Here is a 16,975-nt window from a genome sequence, read left to right as displayed (position 1 = left end):
TTCAGTCCCTTGCTCGTCTGCTCCTGGATCTCACGGGAGTTGCTACTGCTAATTGTGCTGAAATGTGGTTTTGTCATGTGGACAAACTCCTACCAGGAGTTATTGTATGACTTGATGAATTTGCATGCATGAAATCTCCAGGGAAGAGATGCCATTTGCTTCTTGACACCCCCCTAAGCATGACTGTTAGCAGTAAAATGGTTTCTTCCCTGAGTGACTTAAAAGGAATTAAGTTTGTTCTGAAATTTCTTTTTTAAAGCATGAGCTTCCTGCTGTTTCCCTTACAGTTACTTTGAAGTTAGTAAGAGAAGTCTTGACCTTCTTGTAGTGCTTGTGCAGAATGCAAGTGGCATTGTTGTGGAGGGCTACCTCGTATTTCTCAGTTGTGGTTCTTGGCATGTACCTGTTGAAACACACTCAATCCTTTGGTAGCTCGTTCTGTGGGTATGACTTCATTGCTTTTGCTAGGACTTGCACTCCAGCACTGTGTGTTGTAGGTCTTTTTTTGGGTAAGTTTGAGGGGTTTGGTCATTTTTCTGTTTTGTTAGGGAACGTGTTTCCTGCAGCTGTGCTTTTTAAAACATCTTTACCTGAAACAGAAACAACTAATCTTTAGCCCAGCTGAGAACTAAGCTGGATGTGAAAGTGACTGTTGGCTGTGGCAAAGTGGCTGCATGTGATAGACACTTCACAAGTAACTGATTACAGGTGTAGCTGGTATTGCAGCAGCAGTGCCAGGCATCTGAACTGCGGGTGTTTGGGAGAGTTCCATCCTCAGTTTCTTCAGCTTCCAGCATGTTTCTTCTCCTGTGTTCCTGTTCTGATTAAAGTTATTTCCTCTCACCTCCTCTGCCAGCTAGGGGAAGGAGCTGATGGTGTTAAGATCTGCTCTTCCACCTTCTGCCTGTGTTTTTTCTATTTATAGGTTTGGCTTTGGTGATTCAGCTGGGATTAAGGAAAGGGAAAGGCATTTCTGCCATTGTGGATCCTTACAACGTATTGGCTCTGGTGGCAGCTTGCTCTTTACCTGCTTGGAGACTGCTTTTGGGAAGCAAAGGCTCCACCATAAATAATTCCTCTGTCTTTCTTTTCACAGATCATCATGGCTTCTTCTAGCCCCATTGCTTACCCCTCCTGTTCCTGTGATCACAGCCCCACCATGTTTGCTCTGTCCCGAAGGAGCACACAGGTTCCAGTGGATCAGGAACCTGGTTCCAGAGTTTGGAATCTCCAGCTCGCATGTCAAGGTGCTTTCATCCCCAGCTGAATTCTATGAACTCTTGAAGGTAAATTGTGGGTTCCAGGTTGTGGGAATGGGTTTTGGGGGCTGAGAGCTGCAGTGGTTATGGAGAATCATAGACAAGTTGTTAGGAAGGAGCATCTGCAGGTTACTAGTCCAACCTTCTACCTGAAACATGATTGTTGTCAACACCAGGTCAGGCAGGCTTTGTCTAGCTGAGTCTTGAAACTGGCTGAGGATGGAGGTTCTGCCTCTGGGCGAGCAGTTCCAGTGCTGCGCCATCTTAGTAGTTTACAATTTTCTTTCTGTCAGACCTGAACTTTCCAAAGCTGTTTGTGGCTGCTGCTCAGCTGTAACTACCAAGAAGAGTTTGGCTCCGTCATCTTTGTAACTACTCTTCAAGTAGTTGCAGGCTGCAGATCACACCCCCTCAGCCTTCCCTTTGCAATGTGAAACAAGCTCAGCTCCCTCGGTCCCTCCCAAAGGTTTCTTAGGTTGCTACAGCATGAATCCTGTAATACTGCATCTCTTAGGGTAAGTAGTAGGGCTGTGGTGAGAATTTCTTTGTTTAGCTCAGTCACTTCAGCCTTTTCACAATGCATATTTAAAGCAAGTTCCAGTACTTTTGAAACATGATTTTAGATCACCGTGGTGAGCTGTTGGAGAACAAGGCTTGGGTGGGCTACGAAGGCAGCAGCTACCACCCCTTGCGGTGTCAGTGGTGAACACAGGGGAAAGAAGGAGAGTTCTGTAGGCAAAGGTCTCTAGTTCACAGGATGTGATACAAAGGATTAAAGCAGTTGCAGAATGAAAGCTGAGATTGCCAGTACTGATACAATGCCAATGTTGCAGCTACTGCATGGTAACTGCTCTTGTATGTGATAGTTTTAGCTGCAGGGAACGTGTTCCTCAGCTTTCCGGAAAACATTGATTTCTTCCTATATTTTTGGATGCAGCAGTGGTGCTGATGTTGCTCTGTAAGACCTGTGCGTTTTGCATCTTTGCTGTCGGTGTGTTACCCTGTGTCTTCCCTTCTAGAAGGCAAGGGAGACAATGCTATGATTTGGCTAAAGTGATTCTCCTTGGGGGAACCAGTGCTCCTCTGTGGTCTGGATAATTAGCTCATCACAGAGACTGAGGATGAAGCTGAACTTATTTTCTGCTACTCTCAGGTGCAGATAAAAACAGCCAAGCAGCGAGTGGTCATGGCTTCACTGTACCTGGGGACGGGTCTCCTTGAACAGGAGCTGGTGAGTGTGGAAAGGGTTTGGGAAGGGGAGAATGTGAATGCAGAAGGGAAAGGCCTGCCTTTGCAAAAACCATCCTGTTCCTGCAGGTGCAAGGGGTATGTGTGAGGTGCAATTTGTGAGCTTGTAACCTCCTTAAAGCCTTCCTATAGGGATTCACTTTACATGTGTTTTCTCCTCCCCTTGGGAGTTTTCTCCAGGTTCCTGGCTGCATTTGTGTACTTGCACATAGAGTGGGGGAGGGAGGGATTTGGAAGGGGGGTGCATGGAGTTTTTCTTTAAGCCTAGTACAGAGCCATGGAACTACTGAACTTTTTCATGGGATGAGCCTGGATCTTTCAGACTGTTAGAGGTTACTGGTGTAGTGTTCAAAGGGATTTTGTAGAACTGGGATTACAGGTAATTTTTTTTTTCTGGCATTTTTCTTGAACATGATTAAAGTTGTATGTATGTAGTGCTATGTTTTTGTCCTCCATGTACAGTATGCAGATTCAGTATTAGCTTTCTGCCTTTAAGACAGTGGTCAGTTTTGCTTCATGTTGTTTGCCTTTTCTGTTTCCTGTTCTTGCCTCTAGAAGCAAAAGCACTACCGAAGACCTTTAGAGAGAAGCCTGACCTTGGCCAATTTCTTATGTTAGAATGCAAATTTCACAGTAGAATAAAGATGGACAGTGTCCTGTGCAGGGTTTTGCTGGCTTTGTCTGGGCTTGTACACAAGATTTGAATTTGCATGTGACAGACAGCCTTGTAGTTAAGCAATAAAACTGCCTCTGCATCATTTATGAACTCCTACCAAGGTTTTTCTTTGGTAATGCAGGTCTGTGACTTGGGAATGATGTTCAGACTTCTGCTAATATTAATTGCTATTCAGAGGTCTGAAGAATGTGCACTTGTAAAATTGATGCCCTTTCATCTGTTGCTTTTGGCTGATAGGGTAGGATGCCAGTCTGACGGATGCAAAGTCTAGACTAGCAGTGTTTTGCGTGAGTAGGAAAGACTCATACTAGGGTATAGAAGCTTTCATGGCCACCAGTCTCCTGGCTGCTGAATAATTTCCTTATAAAGCTTTATTTGCTTTCTGTAATGAGTAGAGAAATCTGTGTCTGCAGGTGGATTGCTTAGAAGAAACACTGGAGAAATCACTGCAAACAAAAGGATCGTCGAACCTCAGAGTTTCCATTCTTCTTGACTACACCAGGGGATCTCGGGGTAGATATTACGATGCCTTGCTTTCTTCAGAGTCTTAATTTGACAGTTTGGCTGGATAAACTGTTCTTTTTCAGAGAGAGGCTGTCTTGACCAATTGGACCTACTTGCTTAAATCATACACTTTTCGAAACTGGCCTTTTGTATACCAGTTACTACTTGTTCCCAGAAAATCTTCAAGCTGAGCAGCTTGTCTTTGGAAAATAGGTGGTGGGAACAAGAAGAGCTGAACCCTACTCTGTGCAACTTGTGCTTTCTTGCTTAGTTCACTTGTCAGTTCATTTGCCCTTATCCATCATGCTCTCTCATACTTTAATTTTTAAAGGAAAGTGGGATTTGTTGGAAGTAGCAGTAAACTTACTCAGAAACTTTTGGGGTGACTCTTTGTAGAATGTGTTACTAGTGCTAGGTGTGGCTTGATTAAGAAGCTTGAATGGTGTCAGACTTGCTCAGCAACTGTTTCCAAGGCCTATTTATCAGTGAACTTACAGTTCTGGATGTTGATTTCAATATTGACATAGTGCAAATGAAAGAGATTAAAAAAAAAAAAAAAGAAAAAGAAAAAAAAACAAAAAAGGAAAACACGCTGAGTGCTAGCAGATGAGGTGGATGCTCATTCTGTAACCAGCTTCTAGCTGAGGAGCTGTGGTGCCATGCCATGATGCATTCCCTGTCTGGTGTGATCCTGAGTTGTGAAACTCCTCTTGTCTCCCAGGTAGGAAAAATTCTCGAACAATGCTGATTCCGCTGCTGCAGCGATTTCCTGATCAAGTCCGTGTGTCCCTCTTCCATACCCCAAACCTGCGTGGACTTCTCAGGCTCCTGATTCCAGAGCGTTTTAATGAGACCATTGGACTGCAACATATCAAGGTCTATCTCTTTGATGATAATGTGATCCTGAGCGGGTGAGTCCTGCCTCTTCAGGCCCTTGTACAGTTCATTTAGCTGAGGTTGTGAGGCAAGGTATGCATGCTACCAGTGTTGTCTGAACTTAATTATTTGCATCTGGTCTTTCTGTAGTGATCATATCAGTGCTTTTCTGAGATGGAAGAGCAATGACAGCTCTTCCACATGAGATTCCCACATGAAAGAGAGTCTTTCTCAAAAAGAAAAAAAGAAAGATTTCTTGAGATTCAAAAGGAAATGGCAGATTTGTACTTTAATCTAGTTATATGCAGAGTGAGTTCTCTAACTTGGGCTGGAGTGTTCAGGATCATATGCCTATGCTCTGTCCTGGAACTGAACTCTTCCTCTTTTCTCCTAGCGCAAACCTGAGTGATTTGTACTTCACCAATCGTCAGGACCGCTATGTTCTCCTGCAGGACTCTCCCGAGATTGCAGACTTCTTCACAGAGCTAGTGGATGCAATTGGAGATGTGTCTCTGCAATTACAGCGAGATGATACGGTCCAGATGATGGAGGGGATGGTACATCCGTACCAAGGTAGGAGCAAGTTGTCGTATGTGGTTGGCTGATACGATCCAACAGAGAAGAGCGATAACCAGAGTTAAGGATGACTGTCTGACCATTGTTTACAGACTGTGCAGTGTCCCATTTATGTGCCATCCATTATTGTAATCAAGATTGCTAGAGTTTTGAGTCTGGATCTATTGGAGTGTTCCTGGCACACCGACTATCTATCACTAGCTAATCTGTATCTGGCAGAGTGTGCAAAGGCTAGAAGTTCCTCTGTAACTGTCTCATTGCTTCTTCGTAATTCTGCGCTTATGACCTTAAACAAGAACTTAAATTCCTTGAGAGAGGTTCTTTCTATTTTTTATATTAATGGCTATAATTCTAGGTGTTGTGTGTGTGCGTATTCTGAAAGTTTCATGGATGTAGTGCTGTTTTTGGTAATTAATATTCTGTAGCTGAGTATTCTGGGAATCAAGTGAATATTGGATTAGGAAGACGAGAACAAGCAAGTGTTGGAAGTGGGCAGTGAAGGGCATCTGTCTGTCAGGCTGATTGCATCATAAGTTTTTGTTCTGGCCTTGTGCACTGCTGTGTGATGTAAACTTAGACTGTGGGCAGTAGTTTTATTTTGCATGTTCCAGTTCATTTTTGGTTACCATTTTAGCTTTGCTCTGGTCTTCTCATTGCTCAGTGGATTTTGCAAGCTACTGTTTTCTAAGTTTCTTACCCCTCTTAAAGCTGAATATTTTTCTTCTGCAGTGTAGCTTTTCTAACCTTAAAACATCTGTTTTTGACACTTAGGGAAGAAAGTTGTGTGGTCTTTGTGTTAGCTCCTTTTTGTTCTCTTATTGGTGCGCTGTCAGTTGTTTTTCCTGCTACATAATAGGTGGTGCATAGTTCTCTACCTTTAGGTCTCAAACACAATCTTTTGTGGTTTTCCTGCAGGAGACAAGACTGCTTACTGTGAGATAGCAAATCAAAGAGTCATGGAGGTGATCAACTCTGCCAGGACACGACAAGAACTCCTTCATGCAAAGACTTTCCATAGCAGCCAGCAAGGCAGCTCCCTGTTATCCCAGCAAGGCTCTCAAGCATCTGGGGGTCTGAAACCAGAACCTGACACCTGGATCTATCCCTTAATCCAAATGAAACCTTTTGGGATTCAAATAGATGAGATGGTCACAGAGACACTGCTGACAGAGGCCGAACGGGATGCCAGGATATACCTTACCACTGGCTACTTCAACCTGACACAAGCTTACATGGACCTCATTCTGGGCACTAGGGCTGAGTATCGGATTCTTCTGGCCTCACCGGAGGTGAATGGGTTTTTTGGTGCCAAAGGGGTGGCAGGTGCCATCCCTGCTGCCTATGTTTACATTGAACACCAATTTTACAGTGAGGTCTGCTACCTCCACCAACAGGAGAGGGTCCAACTGCAGGAGTATTCTAGGGCTGGGTGGACTTTCCACGCTAAAGGTAAGATGTCCATTTCCCAAGAGGTCTTGTTCAGAAGGTGTTTGAGACTTGCATATATTTGGATTGTGCAACTAGTTAGGGGATGGCTGGGTGCAGTGTCTAGACTTTCAACTTCCAAAATACTCATCCAAGGTTCAAACAGTTTCTGTAAACCTGGAAGGTATGGAACACTTAGGGGACAGTTGTGCAAAGTTGTGTCTTACCTCTAGATTTCTGATCCTGAATATAGTCCCAGACATTATACAAGAATTGTGTCTGTGGTGATAGTGAGGCAGTGTCTTGATGTGAAACTTGATGTGAAAGAAAAGGAAGCATCTGGATGTATTTATGATCACATTAACAGTTGCGATGCAGTTTCTTGTGTCTGTCTTGCCAGTTTAAGCAATAAGAAGCAATGACTGTGCCAGAGACCCCAGGGCAGCATCTGCAGCAGGAGCAGGAAGGGAGCTTGCTTGTGGTGGCTCCCCAGTGGTCTTGGACACCGCGTTCTCTTGGCAGCAGATCTTGTGAGGATGATGCAGGTGTTGAGGAATGTGTCTAGCTTCTGTTTATGGCATACAGGAAAGTGCAGCATAGTGAATAATGGCACCCATGTGCCTTCTGGTAGCTGGAGGGGAAGTTGCTGAGAAATGAATATTGCTTAACAAGTGTAGCTAATAATAAACAAAAATAATTAATACTGCCATCATAGTCTTCTGCAGAAGACCCCTGATTCTGTCTTGCTTGATAGACTGTGTACAACTGTCACAAGATTCATGCCACCTTGACCAAAGCATGCATGTTTTCCCCTGACTGGTTGCTGCTGGCTGTGTCTCTTAAGTTTTCCTTCAAGAAAATGCACTCCTTGGCAATTATGTTCTGTTTTATACACAATAGTAAGTATTTGATTGCTCAGTAGTAGATTTTGTTAATGCAGATAGCTTAGGAAGTCTACTTAATTGAGGATATTTTTTTTTGAGGACTCGATGCATGTGACACTTCATAAATATCGAGGTTCTTACCGTCTTCCCATGCAGAGGTGCACTAGTGCAGCACCTCACAGAATGACTTGATCTCATGGTCAGGCATGGCGCTCAGCTGAGCTGAGATGGCTTTGCCATGTTCCACAGCATCTTCTGTTAATCTAATCTGCAAGCAGAGCTCTGCACCAGGTCACTGTGTCACTTCCTGTGATGGCTCACAGGTCCCCTAGGACAGCTCTATTCCTGTAAGCAGTACCCAATCTGGCACTAATTAACATGCAAGTTTCCCCAGCCAGGTTTGCAGTCTGCTGAGGGGCATTTCCATTGTTTGCAGCACGTGTCTGATTTGAATGCTGGAAGGATGCAGCCCCTGGGACTCCTGCCTGTTCCTGTTCCAGAGTTCTCCCGTTGTTTGTTTAAGGAGACTAGCTGTTAATGATTGTGGGAATGCCTCTATCTGGCCTGCTTCCTGCAGGGCTGTTTGAAAGAAGGTTCAGAGGTGGTAGGGAGAGAAAGTTGCTGAGTAGGCCTTGTCTTGACTGAAGAAAACACACGAGTGTTACTAGGCTGCCTCTATGTCGAAACTACAAACCTTTCTAACAAGTGTTGTACCTCTCCTGTGGTAAGATCGGTAACTCTAGTGCATTAAAGACCTTATCTCAATCCAGGGCAGCTTGAAGGAGGTGCCTGCCTGGCTGGGAAGTCCTGTGTGGCCTGTCTTCCAGGAAGCATGTGCTCAAGCGATGCGTGGTTTGCAGGTTCCCCCTCTTGCTGGGTACTCTTGACTCTGAGTGGGATTTTGTGGTTTGGCATGGATGGAGCTGGAAGGCATAGGCTGCTTTTCCAAGCTACCAAAGCGCATGTGGCAGTCAGTCCCGTTTTGGGTCAGCTGTGCCTTCTAGTGGCAGTGCTTTGGCTACTGTGTGCTCTATGGTGTTCTTTTTGGGAGAGGGACGCAAGACCTGAGCTGTTCAGCAGCTCCCGTGCTCGGCAGGAGGGACAGTCAGAGATGTTTGCTGCCTTCTTTCCATTTCCTCTTCAGAGTGCTGGAAGGATCAGCTTGTAGCTCCTTTCTCTGGCATGCTTTGCCCTTTGGCACATGTTTGATTCACCCGGTTTCCTTCTGCAGGAGTCATCACACTGTGTGTGAGAGGACAGGACAGAAGAGGGAAAAGGGGGAAGCTTTGGAGACAGATGAAGGGCAGTTGTGTACGGAGTCCAGCTCCTGGAAGAGGACATGAGATCCCTGGCAGCAAATAGTGCCCATTAATACCTCCTTCTCAGGCTAAGACAAAAGACACCCTTCAGTCTCCTGTAGGATCTAGCTGATTTACACAAAACACCGTGACTGTTTTGTAAACCCTTCCAGCTCCTTTTGAAACATTTTGTATCCTCATGCACAACTTCCTGCAGTGTGCATTCCCACCAGGGCTACAACTGTCCTTAGGTTTGTTCAGTGCCAGAGCAGTCATAGCAGGGTGCTGTGCAGCCATTGTGCATGTGCGAGTAGGAAACGCAAACCTTTTCAGTGGGAGAGGTGTTTGTGGGTGTAACATCATGAAGCCTACCTGCAGCAGTGCACATCTGTCTTCTGCTGCGTTTCTGGGTGTGGTGGTGTGGGTGACGTGGGGGGTCCCTTCCATGGAGGTGTTGGGTGACAGAATGCCGGGCGGGCAGGTAGCTGTTTGCCCCAAGATAAACCTGCATTACTGCTATTGAATGCTGGCTGGGAAACTGCGCTTCCCCTTTCTGGAAAGGTGAGTCACTGTTTGAGCAGGTCCTGCCAGGTGGCCATAAAGCCAGAGACACTGTAAAGGCTTTAGGGCTGCTGCATGGATGCTTACAAGGAGCGAGGAAGCGTGTTCCTGTAGCTGCTGCCCAGGCAGAGCTGTGGCCCGCTGTTGAGAGCCTTGTGCTGGGGCTGGGCTGGGGCACCAGGCAGCCCCTGGCAGCTGTCCTGTTTGGTGGCTCTCCAAATCTCTGTGCCACTTGGGTGCTTTTTTACTGCTCCTGGAGCCCCACCCTGTGTCGGCGAGCCTGTGGAGGAGCCAGTGGTGCCACTGAGCTATGGGCAATGCCAGCTCTGAGCTGGGACCTGTAACTGAAAGTGGGAGTGAAGCTGCTGAGTGTGTGCGATGTGGGGGTGGGGAGGAGGTTACAGGAACCAGTGGTGAATAGGCAGCTTCTTACTCAAGGCATTCTTGGAACTGCTCTGGGGTTGAGTTAGGAAACCTGCTTCTATTTTAAGGACTAGGTGGTTTTTATGCTACGGTTTCTTTGTTGTAGTCTTTGTGTGACTTGCAGCAGGGATAAGCCTGGGACCTGCTCAGCACTGTTCTAAGTGCTTGTGCTGTGCTAAGTGGAGAGCAAACACTTCTTGGATCCATTTATACATTGGGAATGGCTGTATAGACTCTTTGGCAATAGTCCTGGCTCTCCTGTGGTATCCCTGTTCTTTCCTGCTGTGCTACATGGGTGTGCCTGAGAACAGTACAGTGCTTCTATCTTGTGCTTGAAAAAAAGTCTTGGGTTGTATCATGCTTGCTTTTGTTGTTGCACTGGCAAAGTTACGTGTGAGCTGCAGTTGTGAGTGGAGTCTTGCATCCCAGCAAGTTTGATTTCATCTTTGGGTGGCTCCTCAGGAAGTGAGTGGGTGTAATAATTTGCACTTCTCTTACGAGTCTTATTTCATGTGAATTCACCTGTCAGAGCAGGGAGATGCCTTTTTATGTCACTGTCCTGCATAGTCTCGGGAAAGGGCTGGCTTACTGTGCAACTGAGCTGCTTCCAGTTCCGGAATTGACTGGTCAAGGCCTGGCTTGTCTGCTGGGTGCTCTGGTGCTTGGTATAGGTCTTCCTTTATTGGAAAATCTGTTTGTCTTATTTCAGTGTTTCTGAGATACGCTGTAGTGCAGAACCAACCTCTAACTTGGTGATAGTGACTCACTCGGAATTATTTTTGGGCCTCTCCATGCAGTGTATTTAAAATGTTAAGAATGTGTCCCTAGGGTGGCACTGAGCATGCTGCAGCTCCCCTCTTAGGAGCACACAAGGCTGGACAACGCAAGCTCTGCAAGGGTACCCCAAGATTCATACAAAGCTTTACAAGACATGCTAGACCATCTGCGAGGAAGCTTGCTTTGTGTTGTGTGTGATCTTTTATAGTTCCTGTAATCTAGCATGTTTAATTCATTCTAAGTGAAGTGATGGTGTGAGGCTACCCTGCTCATTTCCTTTGTCTGCCACGCTTCCTTTCTCCTCCTGTTTTCCTGCAGGCCTCTGGCTGTACCTGGCAGGAAGCAATCTTCCCTGCCTAACTCTGATTGGGTCTCCTAATTTTGGATATCGATCAGTTCATCGTGACTTGGAAGCTCAGGTTGCGATAGTGACAGAAAATACAGCTTTGCAGCAGCAACTCCATCAGGTAAGTGGCTGAGTACAGGAGTTTACATGGATGTTGTGCTTCTTGGTCACATAGGGAATGCTGATGACGCAGTTGCAATAAAAACCTACAGCCACAATAATTCAAAACCTTCTTGAGCACAGGAAGCCTCAAGGAGCTGTCAGTTAAGTGACTATTGATGAGATGCCTTCTGCAAATGCCTGTTTCTGGGAAATGGAGGCCATAATGGGAAAGAACATGTGTCCCCAGTGAACTCGAGTATCGGGCGTGCTCAGGCTCTGGATGCTGAGAGGCATAGTATTCAGAGAGGATCTGCTGGCTCTCCTTTACTCACTTATCATACAGCACGTTCTTAAGCCTTGTCCCCAGTATTTGGGCCTTGCCAAGGTCACACCATGCTCTTAGGATAATGAAGTCAGGCCCTTTGAATCACTGATCTTGGACTTCTGGAGGAATTTGCTTCTCAGGTATTTGTAGGAATGCAAGTGTTGATTGGTTAGCTTTTGGGTGGCTGCCCACAGGCTGAGCAGGTGAACAGAGGTGGGTATCTTAGTGTAGTTTCTACAAGAGGAGGATTTCTGGCCTGGTTGGATTGCCCATGAAGTTATATGACATAACATAATCTTGAATAGACACAAACATTTTTCAGTGGTTTAATGTTCGGTGTCCCGCTTGTTTGGTTTGGTTGGTTTTTTCTTTTTAATTAGGCAGCTTGGACTGCTCAGCACTTTTGCCACTTCTTTAAATCCTGTCTGGTTCCCCAGCTGTCTCAACTCTGAATCTTCTGCTGGAACTGACTGTCCCAATTAGTTTCTCATGTAGTGCTCTGATAGAAAGCAGATTGGTTTGGTGCCTCTGTGTGTGACTTAGGGATCTCAAAAATGTGTTCTTTAAGCCGAGTCCTGGCATAAGAAGGCACAGTTGTCTTTAAGATCAATGGGAATTGCCCTGTTGCATCAGGGCTCTTCCACAGGATGAGTCAGAGTATATCTAATCAAAAACGGTTCTATTACTGGAAGAGTTGGTTGAATATTTCAATTCATATCTTGCCTCTGCTTGTTTCTAATGGAAGGGGAGAATCAATGAAAATATGACAAGGGAATTCTCTCAAACAGTGCTGCAGGGATCTTATTTAAAGGGCTTTAATCCATTGCCATTTGCTGGAAGCTGATTTTGAGATTGGCTGTTTGTTTACTGTTCTGTGATCTTTCTTCAGAAGACTTAATACATTACTGGTATGCTGCCATGAAATCACTTTGGCTATGTAACATTCAGTTCCATTTTAAAAATGTGTGATGAGATTTGGGAAGAAATTTGAGTGGCCTGGGTATCTTTGGATGCTCCACTGAATGAACTGAACTTCAGATAACTGGTCTCTCTTCAGTGATTAGACAACTTCGCTGTATCAGATGATCACGGTGCAGAATCTTCATAGCATGGCTGACTGTAGCTCTTGGAGCATTGGGGTTTCTAAAATTAGACTGATTTGGCACAACAAATGTCTTTCTTCTGTTGTTGGTTCATCTTTTTGGTGTTACTTTCCAGTGCTTGGCTCCTGCTTCCCTGTTGCACCCTGAATTTAAACAGTGAAGAGTATTTTCTGTTGTTTGTGACAGCTTAGCTAATGAAAAAAAAATTATGAACAGACTTACAGTACATGGTCTGCCCCTTGTTTGCCTGCAAATCTAGAAACCTGACTGGCTTTGGTAAGAAAACCACTTCTACCTTTGATCAAACAGCTGCTTTCAGGTGCAACTTGAGCATGTATTATCATCATCATCATGACGGTTCATTTCCTCCTTCAGCAGTATTGTGTACACAGTGGAGAAGCCTAAGTGTTTCTGGTAACTTAGTTGAAATTGTGACTGCATATTCATTTCAAAACACAGTGCTTGAGCTATGTCTAGAAAGAGCTGCATAAGTCAGTCTCTTGCCATTATGGTAAGGTTTCCTTTTCTGGCAATTACAGCGAGGGATTCAGGATTTTTCTGAAACCAAAGCTTGGCTCTATTGCAACCGTGGGGCACAAAAAGGCAAAACCTTCTACCTTTGCTCTTTGTAGAGTTTGAATTGCCAGCACTTGAGGCTCAGTTACTGAGCGCACTGATCACCACCAAAAGGTGGAGTGCTGCAGCATGCAGGTGTGGACAGATCCTGTTGTAGCTCCTTGGTGGCTTAGTTGCTCTGTGAATTGCGCTGTATGGAATGCAACTCTTACATTCAGGCATGTGGCAGAAATGATGCATCCTTTTGGTAGGATCCATGGCCAGTTTTATCTGAGAATTTGCTTTTCTTAAAGGCTGTTATATAATGTAACACTTAGGATTTACTGGGATAATGTTTCTTTCCCTGTATAGGAGCAGGAGCAGCTTTACCTCTGCTCGGGTGTAGTCTCATCATCAACATTTGAGCAGCCAAATCGTTATGTGAAACTGTGGGTGAAGCTGGTAACACCTCTGATCAAGAATTTTTTTTGAAAGAAGAAAAATTGCTGCTTTTGGTGAGTTTTCAGCCATTCTTATGGGGAATTTATATTGCACTGATGGCATTTACTAAGTGCAGTACTCTCTGTCATGTGGAAGAAATAGATGATGGAAACATAGATGATGTGGGGAAAAAAACAGGCATCTCTCTTCTTCTGGGATGCTTGCCACTGACTAGAATCATTGCTCAAGGCCTATATTGGGTTTCATCTACTAGAATTTCTGGAAGGGTCAATGAAAAAGAACCCATACAAGGGTATTTCCCGTGCACAGAAAAAACCCTTCTGTTTCTGAAATGTCCCTTTCAGAGTTTTGTGGAGAGGGATGGTGTTTATTTTATCTTGACCAGCTAATAGAAAACGTTGTTGGAATATTTAAAATGTTTTGTCATCTTTTTATCTGATCAGTGCTTTGCTTTAACCTTGTAGATGTTGGCTAACAGGGACGGTTGTTTTTTTTCTGCTTTGTACAGTGTCCTGGATTTGCCTGGCTGTTCAACTGCCTGGTAACTGGAGCCCCTTCTGAGCTTCATGGAATTGCTCTTAGATTATTAATTTTTTTTTCTGTGCTGCGCACATAGCCCATGCAGTTGACACCCAAGTATGTGCCCTTGATGCTGAGTGTTCACACATCCATTTTATTTACATAAACATGGCCCCCATCTCTGGGGTTGTGTATCTGACCTTTTCATATTAAGATGTGTTATTAGTGTCTTCCATGAATTGTGGAGAGAGCATGAGAGGACTTTTGGGTGCTAATGTGATTTTTGGATGTTACTTGCTGAAAGCTGGAGGTTCAAACCATAACATGTCCTGCAAAGGTGTTGATTGGGAAGTCAGATAAAAATGTATTAGAATGCAGGCTCAGGCTACCCTGTGAGTTTAGCTAGTGGAGTGTGTGCAGGGTGTTCCGATATTGCATTGCCAGATTTCAGGCATCTGAAAAGGCTAAAAGTAAGTGTGAAGCCTAATGGGAATTTATTCTAAATGCTACTAGTTTATAAAGAAACAAAGAGCTCTACTTGCCTCCCCTTGTGGCTTTTCTTAACACTAGCTACGAGGGAAGTTTTATGCAACTGTATTTTAGAACTAATTGTTCAGATATTTCATGGGGTGTGATTTTGGTGAATTATTTTATGCTAAAGGGGGCATTGGCTTCCATCTGTTGTCCAGAGCAGATCTAATCACCCTAATAGGTGTTAACTGCAGATACACATTATTTGTTGTGAAAGAAGGGGCAGAGTATAACCTAGAAACAGAAAGAAACACACCTTAGATACTGGTCTGTTTGCAGCTGGAATTTCTTGTGAGTTGTGCAGGTTGAGGTGTTGGTGAACTGGGCCAAAACTGCACCTTTTGCCTTCCATCTGGTCTAAACAGATACATGCTTCCATGCAGGAATGTGTCATGCACACAGCTTGATGAATTTCTGCTCACAGTTAGTACTGAGCAATCAGACAAACAGCTGTGGAAAGAGAGCTATGAGAAGGAAAGGAATCCAGAGAGTTGCATGCAATTGTTGCGTTTGGCTTCCTTTGGCGGTCTGGCTCTCAACCAGCACTGTATCAGAAATCACCAATTGAAAACCAGTATCTGTCATGAGAAACTCCATGTATTGTAGGAGCATGACAGCAATTCCAGCAGTGTTTTTATTTTGTTTATTGATAATTTGTGCTAAAACAGTTCTGGTACAATCAAACTTAGACTAAGTTACACAACTTGGAGAGTTTTTTGCAAGTAAAAGCATTTGCCATTTTCCATAGTCCTTAAAAGTTTAGATCTGTAAGAGCAGAGCAACAGCAGCCAGGATCCACTTAGCAGCTTTTTCTTTTGTTTTTAGGTTAAAGGTCCAGATGTAGGTGGGACCTCGCATCCGTGTCTGATAGACAGGACATTCATAGATGTTCTTGGTGTCCATGCAGTCCACAGGGATGGCTCTGATGAAGATGACTGGCATCATGGGCGTCAGTTCCTTCAGTTGAGCATCTGTGATCACACCAGAAAGGATGTCCCATCGAGCACCTGCAAGATTATGAAATTGTCAGGGTACCAGTTCCCCAGTGGCTTTTTCACTTGGAGGGGGCTGTTTGCATAACTGCTAATGAGTGGGAAGGAGTTGCTCTAGCAGCACAGTTGAGGATGGAGTGTGAAGGTTGGGTAGCCATGGCTTAGTAGTCATTAGGGCTAACATGTTATCATCTCACTGTGACTCATGAATGCATTTTGCCTTACTGTGTGTGGGATGTCTAAATACATTCTGTCTCCTTTCCTCCCTTCAGCATGGGTTTGCATGAAAGTTGCGCAGCTGAAGGTAGAACTTAGGCCGTGGTGGGAACTACAATAAGCTGTCCTAGGTGGTCTGTGTTCTCATTTAAGTGGACCCTGTCAGTGCTCTTCTGATACTGCCATCTCATTCCCCCTAATTTTTTAGCAGTAATTATTTTAGGTTCTGAGTTTCCTGATTTGTCTTACTCATACATTGAATAAGACCATAATGTGTTTATTCACTAGAACCATGTAGCTTCTGACAACCCAGGCCTCATGTTCACGATAGCAGTCTGAATTTCCAAAAAAAACCCAGTTTCTGGTTTGTGAAACTCTGCTTGTAAACTGGATGGGTGCTGCCCTCAGCTGGTGTGTGTTAGTGAGGAATAAAGGCTGCGATGCTTGGAGCTTTTGCAACATGTACAAATTCAGATAAGCCAATGAGTACTAACACATGCTCTGTTTGCAAGAATTTTAAAGGCTGAAATGGGCTTTCTCCATGTCTGAAACATCTCATAAAAGATGCGGGTTTTTACCTTCCATGAATAATCCATGCACGTAGGAGCCTTCTTTGGGTGGAGCTGTTATATCCTCACGGTTTTTCTTGGTCACTTCCACTGAAAGACACATCTTGTCCAGTGACCATTTGTTTTTTCTGGCTGTGGACTGCATGATAGCAGTGAGGAAGGACTGGGGATTGAAGAATCCTGCCAGCCACACTGCTGCAGGCAGCACAAAGTCTGTTGTCCAGACTTCCAGTTCCTGGAAAATAAAAACAGCAAAGTAATTTAGAGTGGGGCATGGCCTTTGAGTGGCAGAATACTGCTTTGAGATAGGATGTGACAAAAAGCTGATGCTTCGCTGTGCCTAACACAAGGTTCAGGTAATCTTCTAGATAGGGAGACTAGGATGGAGGCAGTCTGTGATGAATAAATAGATTCCACTGCAGCAATGAAACTTAAAATTTGGATTGCAGTAAATACTGCTGCTATTTTTTTAACAAAGCCAAGCTTTAAATAGATGGTTTTATTAAATATTTTTTTTTCTTCTAAGACATACAAAGTTACGATGGGGTTAGCTAATGTTATTTTGAAACTGTGATATACTCTAATGGTGAACCCATTTCAAACTTCTCCTCTTGTTCTTGGGGTAACAGGCCGTTTCAGGTACTTCAAACTGCTTAAATTAATATTGAAAAATAAATGAGTTATCACCTCCATCATGTACAGTGGTTTCCTGGTCTTCTGTGGTATCCACTTGCTCCCTAAGCTTTAA

The 16,975-nt window shown here is 44.4% G+C and overlaps 2 protein-coding genes across 2 annotated transcripts in view; one reads left to right on the top strand and one right to left on the bottom strand.

Annotated features, from left to right (window-relative positions):
- Window positions 1–857: 857 nt before the first annotated feature.
- Window positions 858–16,924, top strand: PGS1 (phosphatidylglycerophosphate synthase 1). Its single transcript, XM_027796086.2, is given in 9 exon segments — window positions 858–1,286; window positions 2,413–2,490; window positions 3,597–3,696; window positions 4,409–4,598; window positions 4,958–5,136; window positions 6,055–6,588; window positions 10,826–10,974; window positions 13,311–13,453; window positions 15,276–16,924. Coding segments are annotated over 8 exon segments (1,764 nt in total). The 5' UTR covers window positions 858–872; the 3' UTR covers window positions 13,431–13,453; window positions 15,276–16,924.
- Window positions 15,080–16,975, bottom strand: part of DNAH17 (dynein axonemal heavy chain 17) — a 38,537-nt gene continuing 36,641 nt past the window's right edge. Inside the window, 2 exon segments of the mRNA XM_055794097.1 lie at window positions 15,080–15,457; window positions 16,237–16,462. Coding sequence (XP_055650072.1) covers window positions 15,210–15,457; window positions 16,237–16,462 — 474 coding nt within the window. The 3' untranslated portion in view covers window positions 15,080–15,209.

The sequence above is a fragment of the Falco peregrinus genome, chromosome 2 (genome assembly GCF_023634155.1).
Source record: "Falco peregrinus isolate bFalPer1 chromosome 2, bFalPer1.pri, whole genome shotgun sequence".
NCBI lineage: Eukaryota > Metazoa > Chordata > Aves > Falconiformes > Falconidae > Falco > Falco peregrinus.
The sequence above is the reverse complement of the archived record's forward strand: the minus strand, read 5'-3'. Positions and strand labels throughout refer to the sequence as shown.